This window comes from Desarmillaria tabescens (assembly GCF_030435595.1).
Source record: "Desarmillaria tabescens strain CCBAS 213 chromosome Unknown EV420scaffold_19, whole genome shotgun sequence".
Taxonomy (NCBI): Eukaryota; Fungi; Basidiomycota; class Agaricomycetes; order Agaricales; family Physalacriaceae; genus Desarmillaria; species Desarmillaria tabescens.
In genome coordinates, this window is record NW_026848318.1 from 158460 (window position 1) to 184201 (window position 25742).

Here is a 25742-nt window from a genome sequence, read left to right on the forward strand (position 1 = left end):
CTTCGGCATATTCGGTGATATCCCCACCCTTATTGCGGGTGCCGTCGGCATTGTAAACCGGGACGGGTCGGGCCGCTTTCTTCAAGTTAAGGTCATGGGCCTGGGCCCAGGCCCGGTCAATTGAGCTACCGGTGGCCCCGCTGTCGACCAGGGCGCTCACGGCGTGGGTTTCCCTCGTGTCCAGAGTCTCTAATTGCACCTTTATTGAAACATTGCGCCCTTTTCTCCCTCGTATGTACATGGGCGGCTTCTGCAAGTCCTCCATCCACTGCCACTTCTCCCTAGATTGAGTGGCCGTTTCGGTCTGTTCCTCCAGCTGACGACACAGTTGATCGGTTACCTCCTCGCGTCGTCGCGGGTGTACCCATCCATTGAGAACGGCGCGAGCCGCCGCATCCCCTCGAGCAATTCGTAGGGCCTGCCGGGTCCACAGGATCCCATGCGGCTCGTAATACATTTCCGCGAATACTGCTTTGTCGTTGGCATTCGCGGTGAGGGATACGGCGGGGGACGTCGGCCTTCGGGGAGTCACTACCGGTATATCGGACCGTAGATGGGCTTCTTCGTCTTCCACTTCTTCCAACAGAACTCTCGGGTTCTTCCCTCGAAGTGGCATTTGGTCACCTGGACGAGAAAGGTCCAGAGGCGGCACTTGGGCGCCTTTGGAAGTCGAGGTGGTGGAGGAGGGCTCTCTGCCCTGTGTTCGGCCCTGGCCACGGGCGCTTGTGTGCGGCGTTGTAACCTCCACTATTGATCCGTACTTACTGCTCTTCCTAGACCCGGCGGTACTTCGGGCTGCCCTTCGCGGGGGCACACATATTGGCTCCCTCGAGGGGTCTGCACTGTTGGCCACCGGACATCCCTCGGTTACTAGGGGCAGGTGGTCCCTCGAGTTCCCGGCCTCAGCTGCTTTTCCGACACTTCCTGTAAGAACAGACGCCTCCACAAACGAAGACGCAGGCCCTACAGGCTGGGCTGACGGCCTTTCTCCCACTCCGGGGTGACCTCCCTTCGTCAAGGGTGCAGTCGAGACTCGACCTAGGGGGCTCTGCCCTCGAGGGGCTTTCCCTGTGTGGTGAGCCGGGGGTTCCTGAGCTGGGACGGCCCCTAGGGGTTCGTTACTGAGCACAGACTGCGCCCAGTGGCGGAAATCCCCTCCTACGCCGTCGCTGACTGGCGATTCATTTTCCTTAGTTTCTTCGACTGGTAACGCGGCAAAAAAGTTGGTATATTGGTCGTACGGAGTACCTACATACGTAGTATAAGTCCGGCTAGAGTTACATGAATGCGCACCAGTAGAAACTAAGTCTTTGGCCGACGTCGTCGAATCGCTTATTTCGACGCCGGCTCGTCTTTTGACGACTTATCGTCCTTGACCTCCTCGATCTTCGTCTCTTTACCGTTCTCTTCTTTTACGGCTTCTTCGAGCAATTGACGGAGGCGGGCGACGTTGGGTTTTTTGCGCGGTGGGAGTTTGACGGGAAGCCACTTGGACTTGTCGTCAGGGCACTTGTGCTTTGGGGTCCACCCAGTGTTCCCACACTTGAAGCACCGCTTGTCGGATCGCAGTTTGTCGATCTCCATTGGCTGCCCTGCTCCACCGTACGTGGTTCCTGTGGCGTCCTTCTTATCGCCTCCGGAACCCGTCCCGCTTCCCTTCGATTGATTGCCTCGACCTGAACCACCTTGGTTCGAGGAGGACTTACTGCCCAGCCCTTGGGCTACTCCGTATCTGTAGTTGGCGTCGATCCTCAAGACTCGCGCCTTCCATTGTGCGTAGGTTGTGGGGCGCTCATTGTCCCCATGCATAACCGTATTTCGCACTGTTGGCCTTATCGCCGCTTCTACTGCTTCGAACATCTGCTTCTCGTCTCCGAACTCATCGCACTTGTGGGCCAGCCGCTCAAACTTGGCAAAGAACTCGACTGCGGACTTGAAGTCCGCCTGTCGGATCTTTTTCCATTCCGCCTTCCAGATGGTCAATTCGGCTACCTCGCGGAACTCGCGTGTGAGGTCCTCGGAGAATTCCGCCCAAGTGGGGAATCTCCAGTGACCCTGTGGGTCCCGATATCGGTAGTATTGATCTACCCACCACTGCTGCGCGTCTCCACGGAGGTATCCTTGAGCGAACGTGATGCGATAGGGATTGTGCCCTTGATCGTTCAAAGTGTAATACATGGGGAAGACCGTGAAGTAGACTTCGCAATGGTGGAGGAAGCGAGTTATGTCAGACGAGACCCCCGTGAAGTACTCGGGCTGTGTTACTAACTTAGGCTTTACGTCGTTCCAGGGGTTGTTAGTTCCCCCGGGCGCCAATTGCCACGGTGGAATGGGGTCCGGTGGTGATGGAACGTGGGGGGGTACCGGCAGTTTAGGCGGTCGTGACAGGGATCGTAAGTTACGATTCTCCCCTGGAGGTGGGTACCCGGCGGGGTCCGGATAGTACGGCTGTTTTGGTGGCATCGGGGGTACCGTAGACCCCTTTCCTTTATCAGGGCGAGATGGCCCGGCGCCTGAGTCGTCTAGGTCGTCGTCGTCCCCTCCTGCTCCTCCGAGGAACCCCTCGGGGAAGAATCCTCCCATGTCGACGGGTGCTGGCATAGGCTGCGGTCGCCGATAGGGTTCGCATGTTGGTTGAGGGGCCCCCGGGTTCACCAGGTTCCAGACAACGGCAGCTCGGTGCCATGTCTCTACGTCGAGGATGTTCTTCATTAGATATACATCCCCTAGGCTTTTCGCGTGGCGGTAATCCTCTCCCGCTTCGGAGAAGAGCCACTGCGGGTCTCTTTCCATGTCCTCCATCATGATCTCATACAGTCCGTGCCATGGTAACAACTCGAAAATGCTCGGCCTAGGCACTGGCCCCTGAAGAAGGACCTGCCTCACCGCCGCCATTACCGTTGGTTCCAGAGCCTGGTTTGGGGGCCGGCTTGGCATCCTCGGCCTCCTTCCTCTCTCGGGCGATTCTGTCGATCTCCTTGTTTCTTCGCCACCTCCCGATGTCGGAGTCCTCATTGGAGATCTCCTCCTGATAGACTCTCCACGCTCGGGCTCTGGCCTCGAGGTCTGTCCCTGCCCTCCGGGCGTATCCGGTGTAGCGAACGGCAGCGGCTCGTATCCGGTTATCGATTTCGGCGGGAGTGGCGTCGGGCTCAACGGGTAAGTCCCAGAAGCCATTGGGCCCGTAGAGGGCATCCTCCTCGGCGCGTCGGATGCGTGCATCATGTGCTCGGCCTCGCTCCATTCGGGCCTGAATTTCTGGGGACTCCCGGACATTTCGAGGGAGTCGGAGGGACTCGACGTACGTGTGATAGAGGAGCGGCCAAGGACGCTGGGACGCTGGGACGGGGTCGGCGAAGGCTCGCGACGAGACTGACGGTTCCCAGTTGGAGACTCCGGCGAGTCGCTCGGCAGAGGTAACTGTTCCAAGTTCCTCGGCGTTGTAATCTGGGAACTCGCCCCAAAGCTCCCCACTCGTCGGCTCGTACGAGGAGACGGGGGAAGGGAGTATTGGGGCCTGGGCCCCTTCAGGGATCGGGTCGGGCTCTCTTCCGGTCGTGACTCTGGCCACAGGAGCCTCTTCCCCGTCGTCGGCGTAGACCCAACTGGTGTCGGGGTACCAGGCGACCGGGGGTCCTCTATCGGTTGGCCAGGCCCTTGGAACAGGCTGTGGCTGAGTTGTACTGGTGGTAGCTGCGGAGGCTCCGAGGCTAAGCTCTCCGGAATCTTCGTCGAAGTCGTCTCGGCGACTTCTGCTGCGTGCCATTCTTGCGCGATCCCTTGCGTCGTCTGCTGCGATCCTCCTGTCCCAAACCTCTTCCCACCTGCCTGTGTGTCCCCACCCCGAGTGGGTTCTCTCGTGTGCGGAGCTTCCGGGATCGCCGGCATCTTCCTCCTCACTCGAGTAGAGGTTGCTGAGGATGTCGTCGAGTCGGGTCCTTTCCCACTCGGTGAGCTCGTCCCCTTCGTACTCGGTGTCAGGGCTTTCTTCGCCCTCGACCAGATGCCTGGTGCCTTGTCCTCGGCCTCTGTCGTCGCCAGACTCGCCTTGGACTGGAGACTGGTCGAAGAGGCCTGGTAAGGGCGAGTCTCCTCGGTCGAGGAGTACCCCCCGGGTATCGGTGATGTCGATGGAGTCTGCTGGTGCGCTGGAAACGCTTCTGTAGGAGTCGGTGCTCGACTCTGAGGATCACGAGCTGGGTCGCGACGATGTGTAGAGGGATCCTCCAGGTTGCCCGGAGGCGTTGGACTCGACATCTCCGATTGTCTGCTGGGATGCCGATGGAATGTCGATTACCGGAGGTGGATATGCCGGTGCGCTGGGAATATAATGGATTGGAAGTTGTGCACGGATTTGTCTCCGCTGGCAACAATGACGAAGTCGGTACAAAATAATGGACAAGAAAAAGAGTATAAAAGTCGCGAAGATGGCGAGAGTGGATTCGGACCAGGGCATTCGTCCGAGAATCTATCCGCTGCGTAAGTCGACGATTGACCATGCAAGCTGGTAAACAGCAAGGATGGTGAGGACGATGAGGAGCGCGATGATCAGGTTAAGGTCGGTCTCGTAGTTAGAGCCGTTCATTAACGAGATTTCGCAGGTTTCGTCGGGAGGAGTGCTCGTTACTATTAACAGCAAGACTGTCAGAATAGAGGCGAGCTGAAGGGCGAGAATGAAGGGTTTCGTGTTGGGATACGTGGTGTCCTTAAACGAGACGGGGATATAACGTATACAGGGCGACTAGCAAGCTTGCTAGTAACACTGCCGATACTCCGAGTCCGATTAGGGCAAAGGTAAAGAGTACAGTCACAAAGACTGCAAGAATAAGATCGTCGTAGAGGATGAATCCAACAATCAGGTCGAACACAAGCAACAGAAGGAGTAGTCGGAAGGGGATTACCCAAAGGACTACTGCAATGAGGAAGTGTATCGGATGAATTTTGGAAGTGAGTGCTTTTCCGTTGGTCCACTCGCTATGCGTTGACAAGCACCGGGTTGTCCACACGAACGCAGGCGATGACCTCTTCTGGTCAAGCGAGATGATATTTCGTCAAAGAGTTGGGCAGCGCTCTTTTCTCGGAAGTGACGCTGAGCAACGTAGAGCGAGCTTCGGCTAAATGTGAGCCACTAACTCTAATCGACTTAGATCGTACTAAGGTCGCTACTCGCACTTCGGTAGACGACACTCAGCAAGTCAAAGGCGACACAAGTCGATGGGACAGATAGTCACGAAGAACGGAGTTCAAGTTAGGTAGATTAAACCTTAGCCGAAGCTGGGGTTTAATCCAGCTAAGGCTCTACTTAAGTACATGTTGAATAGACTAAAAATAGTACTGTGAGAACGTCCGATCAGGACCGCAGTCCCGCAGCAGCGTAGAGTAAGCGTGAATGCGTAAGAAAAGAAAAAGAAAAGAATAAACCGTAACATACATAGGATGATATTGCCCGGGAAGACTTTTTTGAAACAATGGTGTTGATGTTGATACGGACGCAGCACTTTGTGGCGACTGGTATGGGTATCCACGTCCATGTTGAATAAAGGAGGGCGTGATACAAGGTGCACACAAAGACCGAACTGCATGGTAGATTGCAAAAATGGAAGAATGGCCATGTCTCTGCCGGCTGTCCTCGTTGTCGTTCGAAAGGTTTCATCTCCTCTAACTGGCAGCGAGAAGTGTGCTCTTAGAGACTGTTGCACCCTAGAAGCCAGTCTTGACTATAACATTGGTTGCCCACGAGAAAAAAAAATTGATTGCACCCATTCCTTTTCTCCAAACCCCGCATCCGGTGTATCATTACGATGCCATGAGAATTGGTTGGGCTATGCCTGCAGCCATCAAGTATGGTAACGGGCGGCATTTCCGTAAAATCATTACAATAGGAAGGCTACAAGCACCTCCAATTCTGCTGCAGAAGTTCATGCTTTCATCATGAAATTCCGGGTTGAACGACAACGGAGCAACCTTGTTGAAGCTAGAAACACTCGAAGATGATAGAGATGGTATTGGGAGAGTCAGAAGAAAGTGCGACAGCAGTAGAATAGCGAAGCGAATAATGAAATGAAGACAGCGTCGCGCGACACTAATGATGAGAGAAGATGTATGAGACAAATGAGCCAACCAGTAATCTTCCCCACCAAGTGCGGTGAAACGCTAGCCTGCAGCTTGTTCGTTATGGAGAGAGTCGATCATAACATTGCCCAAGGCTCTATCCCCATCCCTAGCAGCTCCCTCATGGCATCCAAATGGAGGTCGTCTCAATATTGGCCTTTCCATGTACAGTTTCCCCCACTCTCTGATATCTTGCATTGCCGTATATACCTGTCGTATAGATGCCACACAACGTATCAGAAAGTCTCGCAAAAAGGTAGTGGCATAGCCCATGCTATATTTTGCTAGTTTGCGCATGAGTATGATGGATGTGACCGCGTGGATCTTCAGCATCAGTGAAAGATGATAGTGAGCCAGAACCATTGCCAGACATTGAGAGTAACGACTAACGGCAGCCGTAAGATTGAGTAACCAAGGAAAAGAAAGGATTAACGCGCACAGATTTAAATGCTCCCCCAACCTGGTCTCCCTGTGACTTCCTTCCAGTTAATCTATGCTGGCTTTTCCCTGAAGCTCGAAGTCGCCAATACTAGCGAGCATCCAGCCTGTCAATGATCTGCTTCAATGGACAGCATCTATGCTAGTGTTAGCAACCAACTCGAATCGACTTAGATCGAACTAGGATCACTACTCGCACTTCGGTAGGCGATACTCTAGTAAGTCAAAGGCGAACAGTCAAGTTAACTGCAAACAGAATAGACACGAAACAAGGAGTTCGATGTTGGGTAGATTAAACCTTAGCCGAAGCTGGGGTTTAGACCAGCTGAGGCACCACTTAAATACATGATAACTAGGCTAAAAATAGTACTGTGGGAATCATCCGATAGAAATCGCACCATAGGGTAAGCGTGAATACATAAGAAAAGGAAAAAGAAAAGAAAGAAATGAATAAACCATAACATTACCCCCTCTCTAAGACTCGTTCGTCCCGAATGAGTCACTATCCCCTTCTTCCGTTTCCGATGCGGAGTCGCTGTAAAAGGACGTAGGATAATGCTCCTCACTGTCTTTTTCACTGTCGAAGTCCCAATCTTCGTAGACGCGTTGAAGATTCTGCAGGTCGAGTTCGCTGTCGGAGAGGTCTTCCTGTTCTGTTGATTCTATGGTTGGAATTCCATCGGCCTCGTTTGAGGTGACTTCCAGTGGGTCAGGTTGTGAATACGAAGAGGAGGAATACAAGTCGCTTTGGGTGTCGCTGTTATACGGCAGCCCGGCGTCGGCTCTGATTATCTTCCCCTTTACGCATTGTATTTTTGCTTCGTATTCGTTCACTAGTTCCTCTGCGTTAGCCATGTTTGAACGTTTGACCCACGTGTTTTCCTCCATTGGATAGCCTTTCCACTTTACTAGGTACTCGGTTATTGTTCAGCGATTTCGACCACATCCGACGATCTTATCTCTCTGTTCGACGATCTCTTCGATTTCATATTCTTCTTCATCGTCAATCAGCTCTGGAGGTGGTCTCTCGGGGTGTGGTTGCTCTGGGAATGCGGGGGCGATGTAGGGTGTCAAGAGCGACTCATTGAACCGGTTATGGATTTTCCACCCGCTTGGCAACTTTAATTCATACGCGGAGGCCCCTTTCTTTGCGACAATTGTAAAGGGGCCTACTCGTCGGTCACCCAGTTTTTTCGCGGGTCGTGGGAGGCAAAGGTTGGTTGTGTCTAGCCATACCTTGTCTCCTACTTGGTATTCCACGGCGACGTCTTTATGTTTGTCGTAGGCTTTCTTCATCGACTCCGCCGCTCTTTCCAATGATTTTCTTGCCTTGCCCTGTGCTTTCTCTATCTCCTCCACCATCTTTCCTGCCGCTGGGACTGCAGTTACCCGTTGGGGCTTCTTGATGACCTCCCCGTCTCAGCCGAATATGACCTTATAAGGGGAGTATCCCGTTGCCGAGTGTTGGCAGTTATTATGTGTGAACATGGCTAACGGTAACCATTCGCTCCAGTCGTCTTGCCTGTCGTTGACGAACATCTTTAGGTATTTTTCAATCTCCTGGTTAACCCTCTCGGTCTGTCCATCCGTCTGGGGATGATAGGCGGTAGAGGGGTTGCCCTTAACATGAAGAAGTCGGTAAAATTCTTTCATGAATTTGGAGACGAATACTGTTCCTCGGTCAGAGATGACCTTTTCGGGCATTACGCCGTAGGGTACATAGACGTAGTCCCTTAGGATCTTGGCGAAGCCCTGAGAGGTCAGCTCTTCGGTGCAGGGGATAGGAATGATGGCTTTGGAAAAACGATCCACGATGACAAGAATAGAGTCGAATCCTTTGGAATTCGGGAGTTTGGTGATCATGTCAACCAAAATATGGGTCCACGGTCGTACAGGGATTTCGTTGGGATGAAGGGGGGCCTTCTTGGGGCGACGGTCTACTTTAGTTCGTTGGCAGACATCGCAGCCTTTCACATAGGCTTCCACATCTCGGCACATACGTGGCCACCAGTAATCGCGAAGTATTAGTTCTTTAGTCTTCTCGATCCCCGGGTGTCCAGCGGTGACATGATCATGCTTAAGAGCAATGATCTGTCCGTGCAAGTCTCGGTCTATTGGTACGTAGATACGTCCATCATACCATAGTAGGTCTTGGTCGTGTGAGACCCCCTTCTCGTGGTTGAGGGAATCTGAAATTCCCCTATCCCAACGACAGGGGTCGTGTGTCGCTACTTTAATTTGCTCGTGTAATTCTTCGGCAGTGGGCATGATCAGTGCCCTAAAATGTTCCGCCTTGAGTACCACAACGTCCCGATTGTCCTCCTTCCCTTGGTCGTGGTCGGCTCTCCTCGACAAAAGATCCGCTTTGCGGTTTTGTGCGCCCGGTTTGTGGTGCAGCGTGAATTGGTACTCCGCCAGCTCTGTTACCCACCGCGCTTGTCATCGGTTAAGTTTTTGAGGTTTGCGAAAGTACTGGAGATTAGAGTGATCCGTCCAGATTTCAAAATCCTCTCTTGCTCCCATAAGGTACTGACGCCACTCGTCGAGGGCGATCATTATTGCCAAGAGTTCCTTGTCATAGATTTCGTAGTTCCGCTCCGTGACTGATAGGGCCTTCGAAAGGAAAGCCACTGGTCACCACTTCTCGTCCTGCCACTGGGATAATACCGCCCCCACTGCCCCTTCGCTTGAGTCTGCCTCGACACGGAAGCGCCCCTCGTCTAGGGGAATGGCCAACACAACGTCTTCATGGAATAATTCCTTGAGCTTCTCAAATGCTTTCTGCTGAGCTTCCCCCCATTTCCACTCCTGCTTTCCGGTAAGGGAGGTTAGCAGTTTCACGTGCTTGCTATAGTCCCGAATAAAGCGTCGATAGAAATTACAGAACCCGAGGAAGGATTGTAGTTCTTGCTTCCATTGGGGAACCGGCCAGTCGAGTAGCCCCGCGATCTTGACAGGGTCCATATGGATCTTCCCCTCGCTGATGATGACCCCCAAGTACTCGGTTTCCTCCACTTCGAATTCGCATTTCTCCGCCTTGAGGAACAGGTTGTTTTCCCGAAGGATTTGTAGTACCTTCCGCACAATGCGTTTGTGCTCCGCTTTGGTTTTGGAAGCGATGAGTATATCGTCCAGGTACACCGACACCTCCCCCGCCGTTATGAGGTCTTTGAAGATGTCGTTCATCATCCACTGGAAAGTTGCGGGCGAGTTGGTAAGTCCGAAAAGCATTACTAGGGGCTCGTAAAGGCCGCGGTTGGTTCGGAACGCTGCCTTCCACTCGTCTCCCTTCTTGATCCTGACATTATTGTAACCCCACCGCACGTCCAGCTTTGTGAAGTACTTGGCCTTCTTCAACCTGTCCATTAATTCTCCAATCAACGGTAACGAATAACGGTTCTTGATGGTCATCTCGTTAAGCTTGCGATAGTCTTGGACTGGGCGCAATTTCCCATCCTTCTTTTTTACAAAGAAGAAGGGAGAAGCCATAGGGGACTTCAAAGGTTGTATGTGCCCGGTAGATAAGTTTTCATCCAAAAATTTATCTAGTTCCTCCTGTTCCATCGGGTTGAGAGGATAGACCTTGCAGTCTAGGTTGGCGTTGGCATTGGGAATAAGCTCGATGGCGTGATCCCAGGGTTTACGGGGAGGTAGTTCATCGAAGTTTTCCTTGTCGAAGATGTCTTTAAACTCTCGATATTCGTCAGGGACAATTTCCTCAAAGGATTTGGTCGCTTTCTTAGCGTTTGCCTGGGCTGCTAGGTCATTGGCCCTGGTGCCCATCGCCCACACATGGAAGGCCTCCTCGAAATCGATTACCAGAATGGTGTCCCCTTCTTCGTATTCTTCCCATCGTGCCGAGGGGTCGGTGTCGGGTAATGAGAACGGGATTTTCCGACACGCACACCGAGCCAGGGTAACCGCCCCGGTGTTCCAGTCAATGAGGGGGTTATGACGTTGTAACCAGTCATGCCCGAGAAACAGTGGGGTAGAGCCTAGATCGACTATGGCTAGCTCGATTCGTTCCACGTGATCTCCGATTCGTAACCTTACCTCGGCATATTCCGTGATATCTCCTCCTTTATTCCTAGTGCCATCGGCATTGTAGACTGGGACGGGCCGAGCAGCCTTCTTCAAGTTGAGGCTATGCTCTTGGGCCCAGGCATGGTCGATCGAGCTGCCGGTGGCTCCGCTATCGACTAGGGCGTTCACCGCGTGTATCTCCCTCGTATCCAGGGTTTCCAACTGTACTTTTATTGAGACATTATGCCCCTTTCTTCCTCGTATGTACATTGGCGGCTTCTGCAAGTCTTCCATCCATTGCCATCTTTCCCTGGCTTGGGTAGCCGTCTCCGTCTGCTCTTCCAACTGGTGACATAGTTTGTCGGTCACCTCCCCCCGCCGTCGAGGGTGAACCTATCCGTTAAGAATGGCACGAGTCGCCGAGTCCCCTCGGGCAATACGTAAGGCCCAGCGAGTCCACAGTATACCGTGGGGTTCATAGTACATTTCCGCGATGATCTTTTTGTCGTTGGGCGTCGCAGTGAGTGAGAAGGCGATCGAAGGCGTCTTCTTGGGTGGTGTGGTCGGAATGTCGGACCGTAGGTGGGCTTCTTCATCTTCCACTTCTTCCAATGAAACCGAAAGGGTCTTGCCTCGAGGTGGCATTTGGTCACCGGGCCGAAAAGGGCCCCTCAGCGGCACTTGGTCACCTTCCGTCGAGTTGGCGGGGGAGGGTGCGCTGCCCTGTGTTCGGCCCTGGCCTCGGGCGCTTGTGCTCGGTGTTGTAACCCCTGCGGCGAATCCATGCTTATTGCTCTTCCTACTCCCGGCGGTACTTCGGGTAACCCCTCGTGGGCGCACACATGTTGGCTCACCTGAAAGGTCTTCACTGTTGGCCGATGAGAGGGTTACTGGGTGAAGGTGGTCATCCAGGTTCACGGCCTCAGCTGCTTTCCCAATGCCTCCTGCTGGAACAGTAGGTGTAGCCGTAGGCCCAACGGGCTGGGTTGCCGGCCTTTCTCCCTCTCCAGGGTGACCTCCCCACGTCTGGGGTGCAGTCGGACTCGTACCTAGGGGGCTCTGCCCTCGAGGGGCTTTCCCTGTGCGGTCGAGCGGGGGTTCCTGAGCTCGGACAGCCCCTTGGGGTTCATTGCTCATCGCGGACTGCGTGGAGCGGCGGAAATCCCCTCCTACGCCGTCGGGTTTTTGTGATTCTTCTTCCTTAGTTTCTTCTATGGGTAACGCAGCAAAAAAATTGGTATATTGTTCGTACGGGGTACCTACATACGTAGTATAAGTCCAACTAGAAGTACATGAGCGCACACCAGATGAAACTAAGTCCTCGGCCGACATCATCGAATCGCTTATTTCGACGCCGGCTCGTCTTTTGACAACTTATCGTCCTTGACCTCCTCGATTTTCATCTCCTTTCCATTCTCTTCTTTTTCAGCCTCAGCGAGTAATTGGCGGAGTCGTTGAGTGGGGATTTTCTTGCGAGGTGGGAGTTTGACGGGAAGCCATTTCGACTTATCCGTCGGGCATTTATGGTCCCGGTTCCACCCAGTGTTCCCACACTTGAAGCACCGCTTATCGCTCCGCAGCTTGTCGATCTCCATTGGCTGTCCGGCTCCACCATAAGTGGTCCCGGTAGCATTCTTTTTATCGCCACTTGAGCCCTGGCCACCGCTTCCCTTCTGTGCAGATTGATTGCCTCGACCCGAACCTCCTTGGTTCTGGGAGGACTTATTGCCCAATCCCTGGGCGACTCCATATCGGTAATTGGCGTCGATCCTCAGGACGCGCGCCTTCCATTCGGCATAGGTTGTGGGGCGCTCGTTGTCCCCATGCATAACCGTGTTCCTGACCGTTGGTCGTATTGCCGCTTCCACCGCTTCGAACATTTGCTTCTCGTCTCCGAACTCCTCGCACTTGTGGGCCAACCTTTCAAACTTCGCGAAGAACTCCATGGCAGATTTGAAGTCCGACTGACGGATCTTTTTCCACTCCTGCTTCCAAATTGCTAGCTCCGCTACCTCGCGGAATTGGACCGTGAGGTCGTGCGAGAATTCCGCCCACGTTGGGAACCTCCAGTGCCCGTTCTGGTCCCGGTAACGATAGTACTGATCGACCCACCATTGCTGCACTTCCCCTCATAGGTATCCTTGTGCGAAAGTGATTCGGTAGGGGTTCTGTCCCTGACTGTTCATCGTATAGTACATCGGGAACACCTGGAAGTACACCTCGCAGTGGTGGAGGAATCGAGTGATGTCGGAGGACACTCCTGTGAAGTACTCTGGCTGAGTAACCAGCTTGGGTTTAATGTCATTCCACGGATTGTTGGTCGCTCCGGCAGCTAGTTGCCAGGGAGGAATCGGGTCTGGTGGGGACGGCGGTGTCGGCGGTACTGGCAGTTTTGGTGGCCGCGAAAGGGACCGCAAGTTTCGGTTGTCCCCGGGAGGGGGATACCCTCCGAAGTTTCAGGGAAGCCTTGGTCCAGGCGGCGGTCCTGAGGGTGGTACCGTGGACCCCTTGCCTTTGTCTGGGCGCGAAGGTCCTGCACCTTCGTCGGCGTACCCGTCATCGTCTCCTCCCCCACCAGCGGCGAACGCCGCCATTTCCAGAGGGTGGGGCATCGGCTGCGGACGACGATAAGCCTCGCACCCCCACTGGGGATTGTCAGGGTTGACCCGGTTCCACACCTTCGCCGCCCGATGCCAGGTCTCCACCTCCAAGATGTTCTTCATCAAGTACACGTCCCCTGTGTACTTAGCCTGCAGGTAGTCCTCTCCTGCCTCTGTGAATAACCACTGCGGGTTCTTTTCCATGTCCTCCATCATAATTTCATATAAGCCGTGCCAGGGGAGGAGGTCGAAGATGGCAGGACCTCGGTGGAATTTGATCAAGGAGGACCATCTTCACCGTGTCCATCACCGTCTTTTCGAGGCTCTGGTTCGGGGGTCGGCGGGGCATCCTTGGCTGCCTCCCCCTCTCGGGCGAGTCAGTCGATCTCCTGGTCTCTCCTCCATCGTCCGATATCTGAGTCCTCATCTGTGATCTCGGCCTGGTAGGAGTTCCAGGCTCTTCTTCTGGCTTCCAGGTCAGTGCCTGCTCGCTCGACTGCCCCTGAGTATCGTAGGGCTGCTGTTCCCATTCTCCGCTCGACCTCGGCTGGGGTTGCGTCGGGTTCGAGGGGGAGGTCCCAAAGTCCATTGGGTCCATGGAGGGCGTTGATTTCGGCTCGGCGGATGCGTGCATCATTCACTCTTGCTCAGTCCAGTCGGGCCTGGATCTCTGGGGCATCCTGGGCATCTCGAGGGAGTCGGAGAGACTCGACGAGCGTGTGGTAAAGAAGGGGCCACAGATGCTGGTTGATAGGGACGGGGTCGGCGAATGCTCGACCTGCAACTGACGGGGTAAAATCGGGGACTCAGGCGAGTTCTCCGGCACCGGCAATCGCTCCAAGCTCCTCTGAATCATAGTTCGGGAACTCATCCCAGAACTGCTGATCCGTCGGTTCAGGCCTGACGACAGTGGTGGTGACCGGATCAGTCGTTGTAGTGGGGGGGACATTGACTGTTCCCTCGGTCAGGATTCTGGCCACAGGAGCCTCTTCCCCATCGTTGGCATAGACCCAACTGGTGTTGGGGTACCAGGCGACTGGTGCTCCTCTATTTGTCAGCCAATTAGGTCGAGTGGTCCCTGCTCCATTTGTACGGGCGGTAGTCGCGGCGGAGGCCCCAAGGGCAAGCTCTCCGGGATCTTCGTCATAGCTACTGCCTCCGTAGTAGCCTCTCTGCCGGTCAATCCCTTGGACTCCGGAATCGTCCTCATCCCCTTCGTTTTCTGTGACGAGGCCATCGAGGAGGTCTTGGAGTTGGATCCTTTCGATGTCAGGTGAGCTCGTCTCCCTCGAACTCGGTATCATCTTCTTCTTCGCTCGGCTCCACATGCCCTCCTTCTTCTCCTGACTCTCGGTCGTCTGCAGACTGGTCGAAGAGGCCCGGTAGGGGCGAGTCTCCTCGCTCGTAGAGTACACCCCGGGTATCTGTGATGTCGACTGACTCGGCTGGTGGCGCTTCTGTAGGAGTCGATGCTCGACCCTGAGGATCCTGAGCTGGATCGTGACGATCCATAAAGGGACTCTCCAGGTCCTCTGGGTGTGATGGGTCGGCCATCGTGTAGAGTTTGCTGGGAGGCTGCAGGGAATGTAAATTACGGGTGGTGGATATGCCAGGGTGGCCGGGACGTAGTGAAATGGAAGTTGCGCTCGAACCCTCCTTTGTTGGCGGCAACACCGGTGAATTTGGTACAAGAAGATGGACAAGAAAAAGAGAATAAAAACGGCGGAGATGGCAGGAATGGCAGTCGGATAAGGGCATCCGTTCGAGGGCTTATTTTCGGAGAGGTCCGATGACTACTGAAGACCATACGACGGATAATGCAAGAATGGTGAGTGCAGCGAGTACTGCGATGATCAGGTTGAGGTCAGTTTCAGTAGGTGACGGCAACTGCCTCGGTGGTCATCCAAGATTCTTCGTCTGCGGAAAGAGGATCCAGACTCCTTATTGTCAGTAGTAAGACCACTAACAACGAGGCGAGTCGGAGGAGATATGTGACGGGTCTCAGGACGGTTGTCGAAAAGGTAATCAAATGCGGAGATATCCAATGTAAAGGATTACCAGAATCGTCGCTAGGACTGGAGCTGGGATGATGGTCCTAACGATAATGAGGACCGTTCCAACCAGCGTTAGGGCTAGGATTAACGGGTCTGGTAGCACAAGAGGCAGGACCCAGATGGTCGCTGCAGCGATGATGATAATGGGGTAAATGTTGGTAAGTGCCTGACCATTGGTCCACTCGTCGTACGCTGACAGTCACGAAGACTGTCCTTCCGAACGTAGGGCGATGACCTCTTCTGATCGAGCAGGGAGTTTTGCTAGATCCGGGATGATCGATGGGCACCGACTATCATCTAGGTGCTGCCTAGCGACCTTTCAGTCTAGCTGGATATAGTTCTTGTAAGAGGTTGGGCAGCGTTCGTTCTCAGACGTGGCGCTGGGCAACGTAGGACGAGCTTCAGCTAAATGTTAGCAACCAACTCGAATCGACTTAGATCGAACTAGGATCGCTACTCGCACTTCGGTAGGCGATACTCTAGTAAGTCAAAGGCGAACAGTCAAGTTAACTGCAAACAGAATAGACGCGAAACAAGGAGTTCAATGTTGGGTAGATTAAACCTTAGCCGAAGCTGGGGTTTAGACCAGCTGAGGCACCACTTAAATACATGATAACTAGGCTAAAAATAGTACTGTGGGAATCATCCGATAGAAATCGCACCATAGGGTAAGCATGAATACATAAGAAAAGGAAAAAGAAAAGAAAGAAATGAATAAACCGTAACAGCTAGGCTGTACTTGGCATCATGCACTGTGTGTAGCGTTGGAAATGAGCTTCTACCACAAACAAGAAGGATAACTTGCCTTCCCAAACATGAAGGGGACGAAACGTGATGCAATACTCAGACTCAGGTCGCATCTTGAATACGTGTCCTAAAGAGTACAGGTAGAGTCCTGTCGAATCTCCTGGCGTGCATCGATGCTGGATGTGCCGGTGAACAACTGTCAGTAGGCCGTCGGCTTGTTTACTCAACACGTGGACGGAGAAAGCGCACCCGGTCCGAGCGCGGAGTCCTCCTGAACCTCAACGAAAGCTGACTAAAGTAGCTATTTCCCACAATTGACTCGTACGTACATTTTCATTTATTTTTTTGTAAAGGAAGGACTTAGGTTTCGATTTACAAGGCTGTTTTCTTCTAACCTCCCCGCAAAGTGAGTTTTCGTGGTAGGTATTGAGTTTCCTACTGAAAGCTTGTGCCTATTAGTAGTGGCCAAACCGACTGTCATTCGTGCAGGGCGATCATGGGGTTGTTTCCGATCTTAAAGCTCCGTTATACATCATTGGATAGACACGTCAATCGTATCCATATCGAGGACAAAACCCAAGGGGAGCTGTTGGGGGGACCAAGAACAACGCGAGGAATCCTAGCGGATGAGTTGGTAGAATGGATAGTGTATACCGCTAACCCGGAAATGATTTAAGTGTTTGTCAACAGAGCCTGGTTTTTGGCATCACTGGCAAGTTATTTCCTGGTTTGATCATCTGCGGATTTCGTAAAGCGTCTAAATTCCTGTTCAGAAAGAGCGCTGGTGCACACACCGAACTGCCTTTCGCTGAGCACTCCCTCGACCACATACCATCGTAGACTGGAACATAGGAACTAGTATGTGTCATTAATCCCTCGCATTTCGAATACTGAATACAAGGTTGTTAGCACCACGAAGGTCCAATCGCTTCTCGCTAGCGTGATGATTCGGAAGCGCTCATACTCCACCTCCTTTCCCGATGTGACACGTAAAGGGCTGCAGTCCCGTAAAGGTCCAATTCCTGAGAGAACGTCTGAACTTGACGAAAATCCCAACACGATCCAGCGCAGCGTAGTAGAGCAGCCTGAGCATGGTAGTTCCTCAGAAGATGTTGGTCATGTTTTGGAGGCGACACCAGAATTGTCACTGCCCTCGCATCCAGTACCATCTACCATGGAAGAACAATCATCTAGTAACACTTTGGATTATAGATCTGACACATCTTCTGCCAATAAGTCTGATGTTGTTAGACCATGGCCTCTGAAGGTAATTGACCTATGGCGTCGACCAGAGGTAAGTCTGTTGGTAAAAAAACAGAGTGCGAATTGATAATCCAGTCCCAGGATATCTCTCTTCCTGACGTCACCATCTCCGCATTCACTGAGGCGGGACTTGAGGAATCGTCGATCACTGTTCCAAAGCAATGGGCGTACACTAGTAGAAAGCCTGTGATATCATCCCGCCTTGCTGACACCCTTTGTGCTACCCTCGGCATTCAGGGCATCTTGGATCAACTCAACACCATACTTGGAACGTCATATACCGTGGACACACCATCACTCTCCTCCCTTCTTGAGACTTGAAGAGTGCATCGCAAACCAGTACGACTTTGGCATGGCTTATAGTCGCCTTCACCGAATATGGTACACCGATGACTGGAGCACTATACAAGCTCAAATTTGTGGATGGGAAGAGGCGGACCGGGAGGAGCGACGAAAAGCACTTGCTGGTAACCGGATTGTCGACCCCCGATTGCCACCTCGACGAGTCTGGGATCTATACAGTAATCGGGTGGTTCCATCATGGTACACGTGCATGGATGAGTCTATTCGGCCGATTTCTCATGCGTGGGTGGATGAGAAGGATCGGGACGCGGTGTGGACACCCATTAATGGATATGAATGGCCTGTTCCCATCCCGAAAGACAGCAACCTCAACCTGGTCCGCATTGAGATGCTCAATCTTGACGAGGAGTATGCGTGGTTGGACGTTCTCTGTTTGAGACAGGTAGGTGGACCCGGGGAGGCTATTCGCTCGGAAGAGTGGAAGCTAGATGTACCCACCATCGGATCAGTGTATAGTGACAACCTTGTGGTGATTTACTTGAGTGGGCTGGGTCGGCCGTTGAGTTTGAAGGAAGGCGACTTGGATAGTGATCGGTCGTGGTTTAGACGTGCTTGGACACTACAGGAGGTTGGGGACGATAGGGTGTTTGCCAGGGATTCGTCAGATGGACCACAGCATGCCAAACCAGTGGATAACAAGGGGAACTATGAGACTGAGCTACTAACCAGGTTTCACAGGCAGCTAAAGTCTATAGATAACATGCTGATATATGAAGCACTGGAGGGCATGCAGAATCGGGTGTCGACCAACCCGGTGGACAAGGTCGCCGGACTGGCATTTCTTATGGACTCCGATTGGATACCGGCATACTACGAAAGCCAATCTCTCGAGGAGGCATGGACAGCACTCGTCAATTCGATGGACATGGAGGGTCGGGGAAAGCTCTTCCTCTCTTCCCTTGAACCTGGAAATACATCTGCAAAATGGAGACCATCATGGGACCAGGTTATAACCAAGCCTCGGTTCGACGGTTTTTACACCGAGATCCAAATTGTTCGGGATGAGGAAATGAATGAAGACCGGTGTCATGTGGAGTTCATTGAAAAGGGGTTGGTGCGAGGATTGGCTGCTGTGGAAGGGGGTGATCGACGTGGAGAGTTGATTGTCAGAGACAAGAGTGGGATAGAACATGGATTCAAGATCATAGCCGCACACGAGTACCCGATACCTGAAGACACTTACACCCTGATTCTTGGTTATAACTACTCCCCGACCGATAGTCACTTCTATTGTGTCATTGGGCGAAGGCAAGAGAAAAGGTTTGAGAAAGTGTCGGTGCTCACAATTCTTGATAAAGGAGAATGGGATCGCTTACAGGCTCTACGTATTGTTAAGAAGTGCTGATATATTCTTGTTTAAGTAACACATTACATAGTACAATATTAAATCCTTCTCGACAGACTGACGGTCGAACGGCTTAAAGGCTAAGTGTAGATTAGTCGGATTTCTCAAGGAACCGCTCGCTTTTGAATCAAGCCGATATCGTCATCCTGATAATCGACACCAACGTCGTACAAACCTGGCAAGCGAAGCATTCACACATGACTGGAGAACAATTAGTCAACAGCAGAGACATCTGCGAGAAGATAGCCTACAGATACGTGTATCCCAGCCACTGAACAGCCTCATCACGATTCCTGATGGTCCCGAGATGATTTCGGCATTAAGGTTGTCGGCCAACGTGGATACAAACTGAGATCCAATAGGTAGCAGCCAATTGAGCAAGCTCAGATAGTACTGGAGTTCGGTATGGTTAATGATAATGATGCCTTCGCCAGACTGCGGCCGTCCTGCACGTCCAAGTATTTGGAGCACATCCTGTGAAGACAGCTCAACCCAACGACCCTTCTCCGGGTTGTAGATCTTTGGTACTCTTTATGATCACCGTATGCACTGGCAGATCAACACCCCAGGCTAGTGTCGCAGTACACACGAGGACCTGAGCAGATCCGTCCGCAAACAACTTCTCCACCAGGGAATGAACATACCAGCGTGATGAATACCGAAACCGAAAGGAAGAAGATTGCGAAAGTTGGAATCCTTGACATTGTTGGCTTCTTCAGTTAGGATTTCCCGTGTAGCGCCATCAGCCTTGACAAACTGAGTAATTGTCTCCTTCTCCACCGCCCATGTCTCTCAGAAATTTCGCCGTTTTCGCTGTCCCTTTCCGCGGATGCACAAAGACCAGGGTTCCAGCTTGGTCGACGGCCTTCTCGTAGCAGACTCCGTTCATCAGTTGGTACCGCTTGATCGCCTTCTTTTCTGTGACTCCAATAAACTGTTGCTGCAGTCCGCAAGGTCGATAAGAAGTGTCGAAGTAGAAGAGTCCTTTCGATTGTTCGACGCGAAGGAAGGTGGTGATATCCTGATAATTGGGCAGAGCAGCAGACTGTTCGAGCAACGATGCTCCAGAACTGGACCACCCTCGTCATGAAGCAAGTGAGGCTCATCAATAATGATCAGCCGAAACGAGATTTGTATGACTGGTGTCAGTGCTTTTACGCGTCACAGCGTCTCATTCTTCCGGCGTGGTTACGATAATCTGTGTTTCAGAAATCTGTTGCTTCGTCATTTGAGAGTCATCCGTAAGTTCGCCGATCTTGATACTGAATACTTCCAGCCTAGCGGTAAAGTTGCCCACCATCTCTTGGAGCTATGCTTTCATGGGAGCAACGTAGATGACTTTGAACGCATCAAGATCGAAAGTTCCGGTAGCTTCATCGTGATACTCAGACAGTTCGTTCAGGATTGTGAGCATGGCGACATTGGTCTACATACCAAATGATAGTCAACAGCGAAGTAAAGATGCAATTTAGCATGCGTACCTTTCCGGCGCCGGTAGGCACACAAAAAAGGATGGGATCGTCGGTACCAAAGGCAATGGGGTAAATTTTGCTCTGAACGCGGTTCAATCTGGGAACGGTGAACGCTTCTCGAGCCCACGGTGGTAAATCTGATATGGGAACCAGTTCACCGTCAACAATAGGTTTGTGTTTCGGGGCCGGGACGTGGATCTCTTCATAACCCTTCTTGGTCCGTTTGAACGAGCCGTCGGGAAGTTTAGACTTCTTGTTGGACACGAGGTGTCCGCTCCGACTGAAGGCCATGCTCTCCAGATCCACGGTTCGCTTCGGCTGGACTGTGGAGCCAGGAGCCGATGTAGCTGTTTTGGGCACCTCAAGCTTGATTTCATCGACATCCATTGCATCTGACGCATGCGCTTTTGTCTGACGATCTCTGACTAATTCGTGAAGAATCCAGCTCACGCCCTTTTCGCGCATAGAAACTTCAACATTGACGCACTGCCCAGCATCGCTCCGCATGAGCTTCGTACCCCAGACAAGTTTTTACGGAATTTTGTCGTGATAAGAAAACTCTGGTAGTCGAAAAGTTCCATAAGCTGGTTTTCCCAGTCACGAACGTTGGATCCGGAACCAAGAATCAAGGTCACAAAGGGTTAGTTCCTCATCTAACCTACAAAATGAAGGGATTATCAGACAAAGAACGGTAATCCTCTGCATTGGTGCTACGCAGACGATGTCTCTACTCACCAAGGCAGGTACTAGATTGAAAGGACGAGTCCTTGCACCTCGACAAGTCATCACCAGGATTCTTTTCTCGATGCCAATTGTCTGATCAAGTCGTTAGCTTGCCAGTGCCAGGCGTAGCGAACACGAAGCTTACCACTGGAGTCAACAAGCAAGAATATATGTTTGATTCTGTATTTACGCCCACTCTGTGTCTCCGTGTGCAGAATGCAGAACTGCGATCTGTGTCCTGAGTGCAGTTCTCTCGGAAGGAGGTACCCTCGCTTGGCCATGGGATGAACACCATCTCTTGTACGATTCAGTCATGCACACAGCCGCTCCGGAGTCCGAGGGGATGAATGTACCGTCCAAAGTAAGTATCTGTTGCTAGTGGTCCGAGCACCGACCATTTCTAGAGCCCTACTGAAATGATTTTCCCACCGCGCAGAATAGAAAGTACGTCGTTGAGAAACAGCTTTAGGATTTCGTCGGCAAGTCGGGAGACGTCGGGAAGCGGAAAGGTGTACAACTGTTTGGCTGAAGCCTTGGTGTGCAGTCTGGCTTTACCTCAGGTCTTTATACTTCGCGACAGTTTTTACTCGGTCGGCTCGTCGTCGCATATGATGTCTACACGATGATATGCTCAGCGCCTTCTCCAGGACCATTATAACCCTCCAACCTGCTCTGTCTTGCCGTCCTTGACCATGTCGAGTTCGTTCTGAACCTCATCTTTGCGGCCCTTTGTTCGTATTTTTCAAGCGCGATTTCTGCCCAACGCACCTCCAGCCCGACTTTGTCAATGTACAGCAAGAGACAGGGCTTCACAATATGGGGCTAACGGGGAGCAGGACGAACTTTCTTGCTCCGTCGGCGTAGGCGAGAACAAGGACACCACAGATACCACAGCAAAAGCAGCTCACGGGCGGGTTGGCATCTGAGGAAAGTGCCGATGGACGAGTTAGGGTGCGGATGCTAAAGAAAGGCGTGATGAACGAAGTCGGGTTGATTCACAATCGTTGGTTGCTGTCGGAGGTACGCTCAATTCCCTTTATCTACGCACGTACTTGATTCATCCACAGATCAGTCGGCGTCGTGCTAAGATGTTTACATTCCACCCTTGAATCCTTCAAAAAAACAACAACGCGGAAAGATCGTGCTTTCGAATGTAATGCATGTTGGAAAGAATTCTTTTCTGTCTCTTTAGTCCTGATCATCATCGAAGCCTCTATCATATCTAACACCCGTGCCAAGCCGCTAGCTGTGCCAATAGCCGTAAAACCGGTTCAAGCTAGATTCATTGGCAAGCGCGAGTTTGGCACGATCTTTTGTCGAGAGCTGCTTTTTGGCGCCTTAGGCAGGGCTTTGCTTCGAGGAAGAACGAAGCTGTTCGTCTTTATGGCGTCCATTAACAGATAACAGATAACGGTAAGATTACTTTTATAATAAGCTCGGCGGTTGTTTATGTGCTTCTTGTCCTCCAGAGTCTTTCATCAAATGGCAAGTCACTTGGTCAACCCCATGCATTGATTTTCGCCACTTGGCCCGCGCCGGAACTATGGATGGAGAAAGATTTGCTGCAGTCTTGAGGATCTAGATTGGTATATCCTTCTCTTGATGCTACGGACCGCGAGTTCCGGTCATTCTGCTTCACGACCACAACGCAAATGAGGATCATGTCGACTCTGTCGAAACCTGGAGTCAAAGGTAAGTATCTTCTTTCTGCTTTTCTTTAATTCACGTCTCACGTCTATCTTATCAGACCTACCAGTGCCCTTGAATACTGAGCAAGCACTCGTCCATGCCGCAGCTCGTATATTTTCCCAGGCACCCTTCCGGGATAAAACGTCTACGCGATGGTCACCTGAACTATATTAGAACCCTCGTCCCGGATAGATATAGTTCCCTCTCCCAGGGGCGCCAGGAAAAGGAGATGATCGGCACGCGCTATAAAATCACTGCCCAATTTTCATTTTCCCCACACTGAACCCACACGAATACCCCACATTCTACATGGCGCCGAAGATGGATCAAGAATGGCACGAGGAGACATCGCAGTTCACCTATGTAGCCGACAGTGATGCCGAGAAGAGACTCGTGCGCAAGATTGATATGAGAATTGTGCGTCAGCTTTGTTTTATAGGTTGATGAGCGTTGGATTGACCTATTTGTTTCATAGGTGCCAACTGTGTGGGTTCTGTATACCCTCTCGTATCTGGATCGTGCGAACATCGGTAACGCGAAAGTCGGAGGTTTGGAAACCGCTTTGGGACTCACGTCTAATCAATACTCCGTCGTCCTGCTGCTGTTCTTTGTACGTTGTCGGTTTGCTACTATCATCGAATGCACTCTTTACGACGCCTCTCCCTTTTCAGGTTTCCTACGTGATCTTCGAAATACCAGCCAACATGATCCTCACCCGCGTCCGTCCATCGGTCTAGTACGTTTTTTGAACCCTTCCACGCAGTACCGAGCTGTAACTCATGCGCCATATCTAGCCTATCCGTGCTGTGCTTTTTATGGGGTGGTGTCGCATCGTGTATGGCTGCTATCAAGGACTGGCAACAACTAGCTGGCGTGCGTTTTTGCTTGGGCGTCATTGAGGCCGGTTTCGCTCCCGGTGTCGCGTTCTATCTGTCATCGTGGTACAAGCGCCATGAACTCGCAAAGCGTTATTCTATCTACTATACTGCTACGGCTGTCTCGGTGTGTATCCTCATATCACACGATTCAACCTTTCACTCACATACTTCTAGGGCGCTTTCTCTGGACTCCTCGCTGGCGTCATCACTGACAACCTTGCCATCACTCGTGGTATAGAAGGATGGCAATGGCTTTTCTTGATTGAGGGTCTAGGCTCGTGCTTTGTGGGTATGTCACCTCAGGTTTCTGTACCTTCGTCCTTTATCGCTCATTATATCCGGTTCCAGCGCTCTTTACCTGGATGATCCTTCCCGATTGGCCGACAACGACAAAATGGCTGACTGCTGAGGAAAAGGTGAGGTTCATACCTTCCTGTTGTTCTTCCTCGTTTGACTTAATCATTCCTTAGTTCATTGCTGTTCAACGCCTCAAGCACGATGGCATCGGTAGCGTAGCCGTAGGTGACGAACCCACGCACAAGGAGTGCCTCAAAACGGCGTTGACGGACTGGCGCACTTGGTATCTTTCCGTTATGTACATGCTCGCAACCGGCTCGCAAACCATTCAATACTTCATCCCCACCCTCGTTGGCCAGCTCGGCTATACCGGCGTGTCCAAGCAGTACATGACCATCCCCATCTACATGGTTGCCCTCGTGTGCATCTTGACGTTCTGCTTCCTCAGCGATATCAAAAAGGAGCGAGGCAACTTTGTCAGCTTCACGTCGTTGATTGCTGGGATCAGTTTTATCATTGTTGTTGCGGTCAATGCTAAGAAGGTCAAGTATGCGTTCCTATGCTTCGCTGTGGGAGGCGTGTATGCGGCTTGTCCTTTGACGTTGTTGGTGAGTCGTTCTCGCAGTCTTCTTCGTACTCAGGCTAACTGGCTTTTCCCTTTTAGTGGGTGTCTGGTGTTATCGACCACCCTGCGGAAAAACGTGCGGTTGCCATCGCATTGGTGAACGGTCTTGGAAACTCGTACGTACTTCGGTCGACTTCCTCTCATTAGTGGTGTTCATTGTTCCATTAGCGCGTCTATCTATGGTTCCTTCCTCTGGCCTTCTACGACGGGTCCGCGTTATGTTCAAGGTTTCGCTACTACGACGTAAGTGCTACACATTGCTTCTTCTTATGTTTGGCTCATATTCTTGTCCTCAGCGCCTTCATCCTCACGCTCTGCATCATGGCTCAGGTGTTCAAGGTTCTCTTGAGGAAATATCCGGCGCAGGGCCTGAACGACGCGGAACCTCGCAGAGTCGTCGACGAGAAGCAGAGTGATGTCGCGAGCGTCTGAATGATTTCAATGATAGCACAGAATTTTATGAGTTGATTTTGATAAAGTACGCTTTTTCTTGTATTGTAATTTACGGATGGGTATAATGACCATGAATATCGTATGTCTGCTAGCTTGGTAGTATTGAAGAAGAATGTTGTTGTTGAGGTTGTCAATGACTGAAGGATTGTTGAGCAGTTGTAGGGCAAGCTGCAAATACTGTAAGCCGTCGTCTGCACGCTTCCCATCCGACTCACAGCTCCCTCCCAGAAACGGAACCTCAGCAAGAGTAATGTCTCCCCACGAAATATGAGTCCCTCACTGTTGTTCCTCCTTGTTAACGAGATAAATGTTCCAATTGTGAGTTTGTAGTCGTGGTTCACCGGAGAAATTTTCATAAATAATGCAGGCAATTTAATTTTCTGGTGCGACCACGTGAGCGACGCGTAGCCCTGAAGCGTCATTTACGACGTTCATGTTCAGGATTCGAGCGCTTACATTCCTACGATGTGGTTCAATATTCTGGAATCTGGATCCAAAATTCCTCACATTAACATGTCAGAGGCTGCGCTAAGGATAACGTGTCCCTCTATTTGAGGATTGAGTTCGTCGACGCCAGCTTGCCCCGGTTACGTCGCTGTGAATGTCGTGGTGGTGCCACGAAGAGAAACAGGGGACTTCACCTTGTGAAAATGTGGTTGCC

The 25742-nt window shown here is 51.9% G+C and overlaps 4 protein-coding genes across 4 annotated transcripts; 2 read left to right on the forward strand and 2 right to left on the reverse strand.

Annotated features, from left to right (window-relative positions):
• Positions 1-16857: 16857 nt before the first annotated feature.
• On the forward strand, positions 16858-18944 carry EV420DRAFT_1683089 (uncharacterized protein; the record flags this gene model as incomplete). The annotated part of the gene is made up of 3 exons (XM_060479241.1): positions 16858-17267; positions 17318-17403; positions 17474-18944. Exons 1-3 carry the CDS (start codon positions 16917-16919, stop codon positions 18942-18944), a joined length of 1908 nt encoding a protein of 635 aa, XP_060330225.1. The 5' UTR covers positions 16858-16916.
• Positions 18945-19317: 373 nt separating this feature from the next.
• EV420DRAFT_1545415 (uncharacterized protein) lies at positions 19318-20244 on the reverse strand. The gene has a single exon (XM_060473269.1). The coding sequence runs from the start codon at positions 20048-20050 to the stop codon at positions 19664-19666; it is 387 nt and encodes a 128-aa protein (XP_060330226.1). The 5' UTR covers positions 20051-20244; the 3' UTR covers positions 19318-19663.
• On the reverse strand, positions 20152-21303 carry EV420DRAFT_401976 (uncharacterized protein). Its single transcript, XM_060481981.1, has 4 exons — positions 21285-21303; positions 21152-21232; positions 20426-21074; positions 20152-20370 (listed from the first exon to the last, which is right to left on the reverse strand). Exons 3-4 carry the CDS (start codon positions 20921-20923, stop codon positions 20254-20256), a joined length of 615 nt encoding a protein of 204 aa, XP_060330227.1. The 5' UTR covers positions 20924-21074; positions 21152-21232; positions 21285-21303; the 3' UTR covers positions 20152-20253.
• Positions 21304-22749: 1446 nt separating this feature from the next.
• On the forward strand, positions 22750-25523 carry EV420DRAFT_402064 (major facilitator superfamily domain-containing protein). Its single transcript, XM_060481982.1, has 14 exons — positions 22750-22831; positions 22887-23245; positions 23304-23438; positions 23500-23564; positions 23623-23830; positions 23881-23995; positions 24055-24122; positions 24177-24611; positions 24668-24744; positions 24797-24871; positions 24925-25106; positions 25174-25260; positions 25310-25399; positions 25449-25523. The coding sequence occupies exons 2-11, from the start codon at positions 23138-23140 to the stop codon at positions 25058-25060; spliced, it is 1422 nt and encodes a 473-aa protein (XP_060330228.1). The 5' UTR covers positions 22750-22831; positions 22887-23137; the 3' UTR covers positions 25061-25106; positions 25174-25260; positions 25310-25399; positions 25449-25523.
• Positions 25524-25742: the final 219 nt, after the last annotated feature.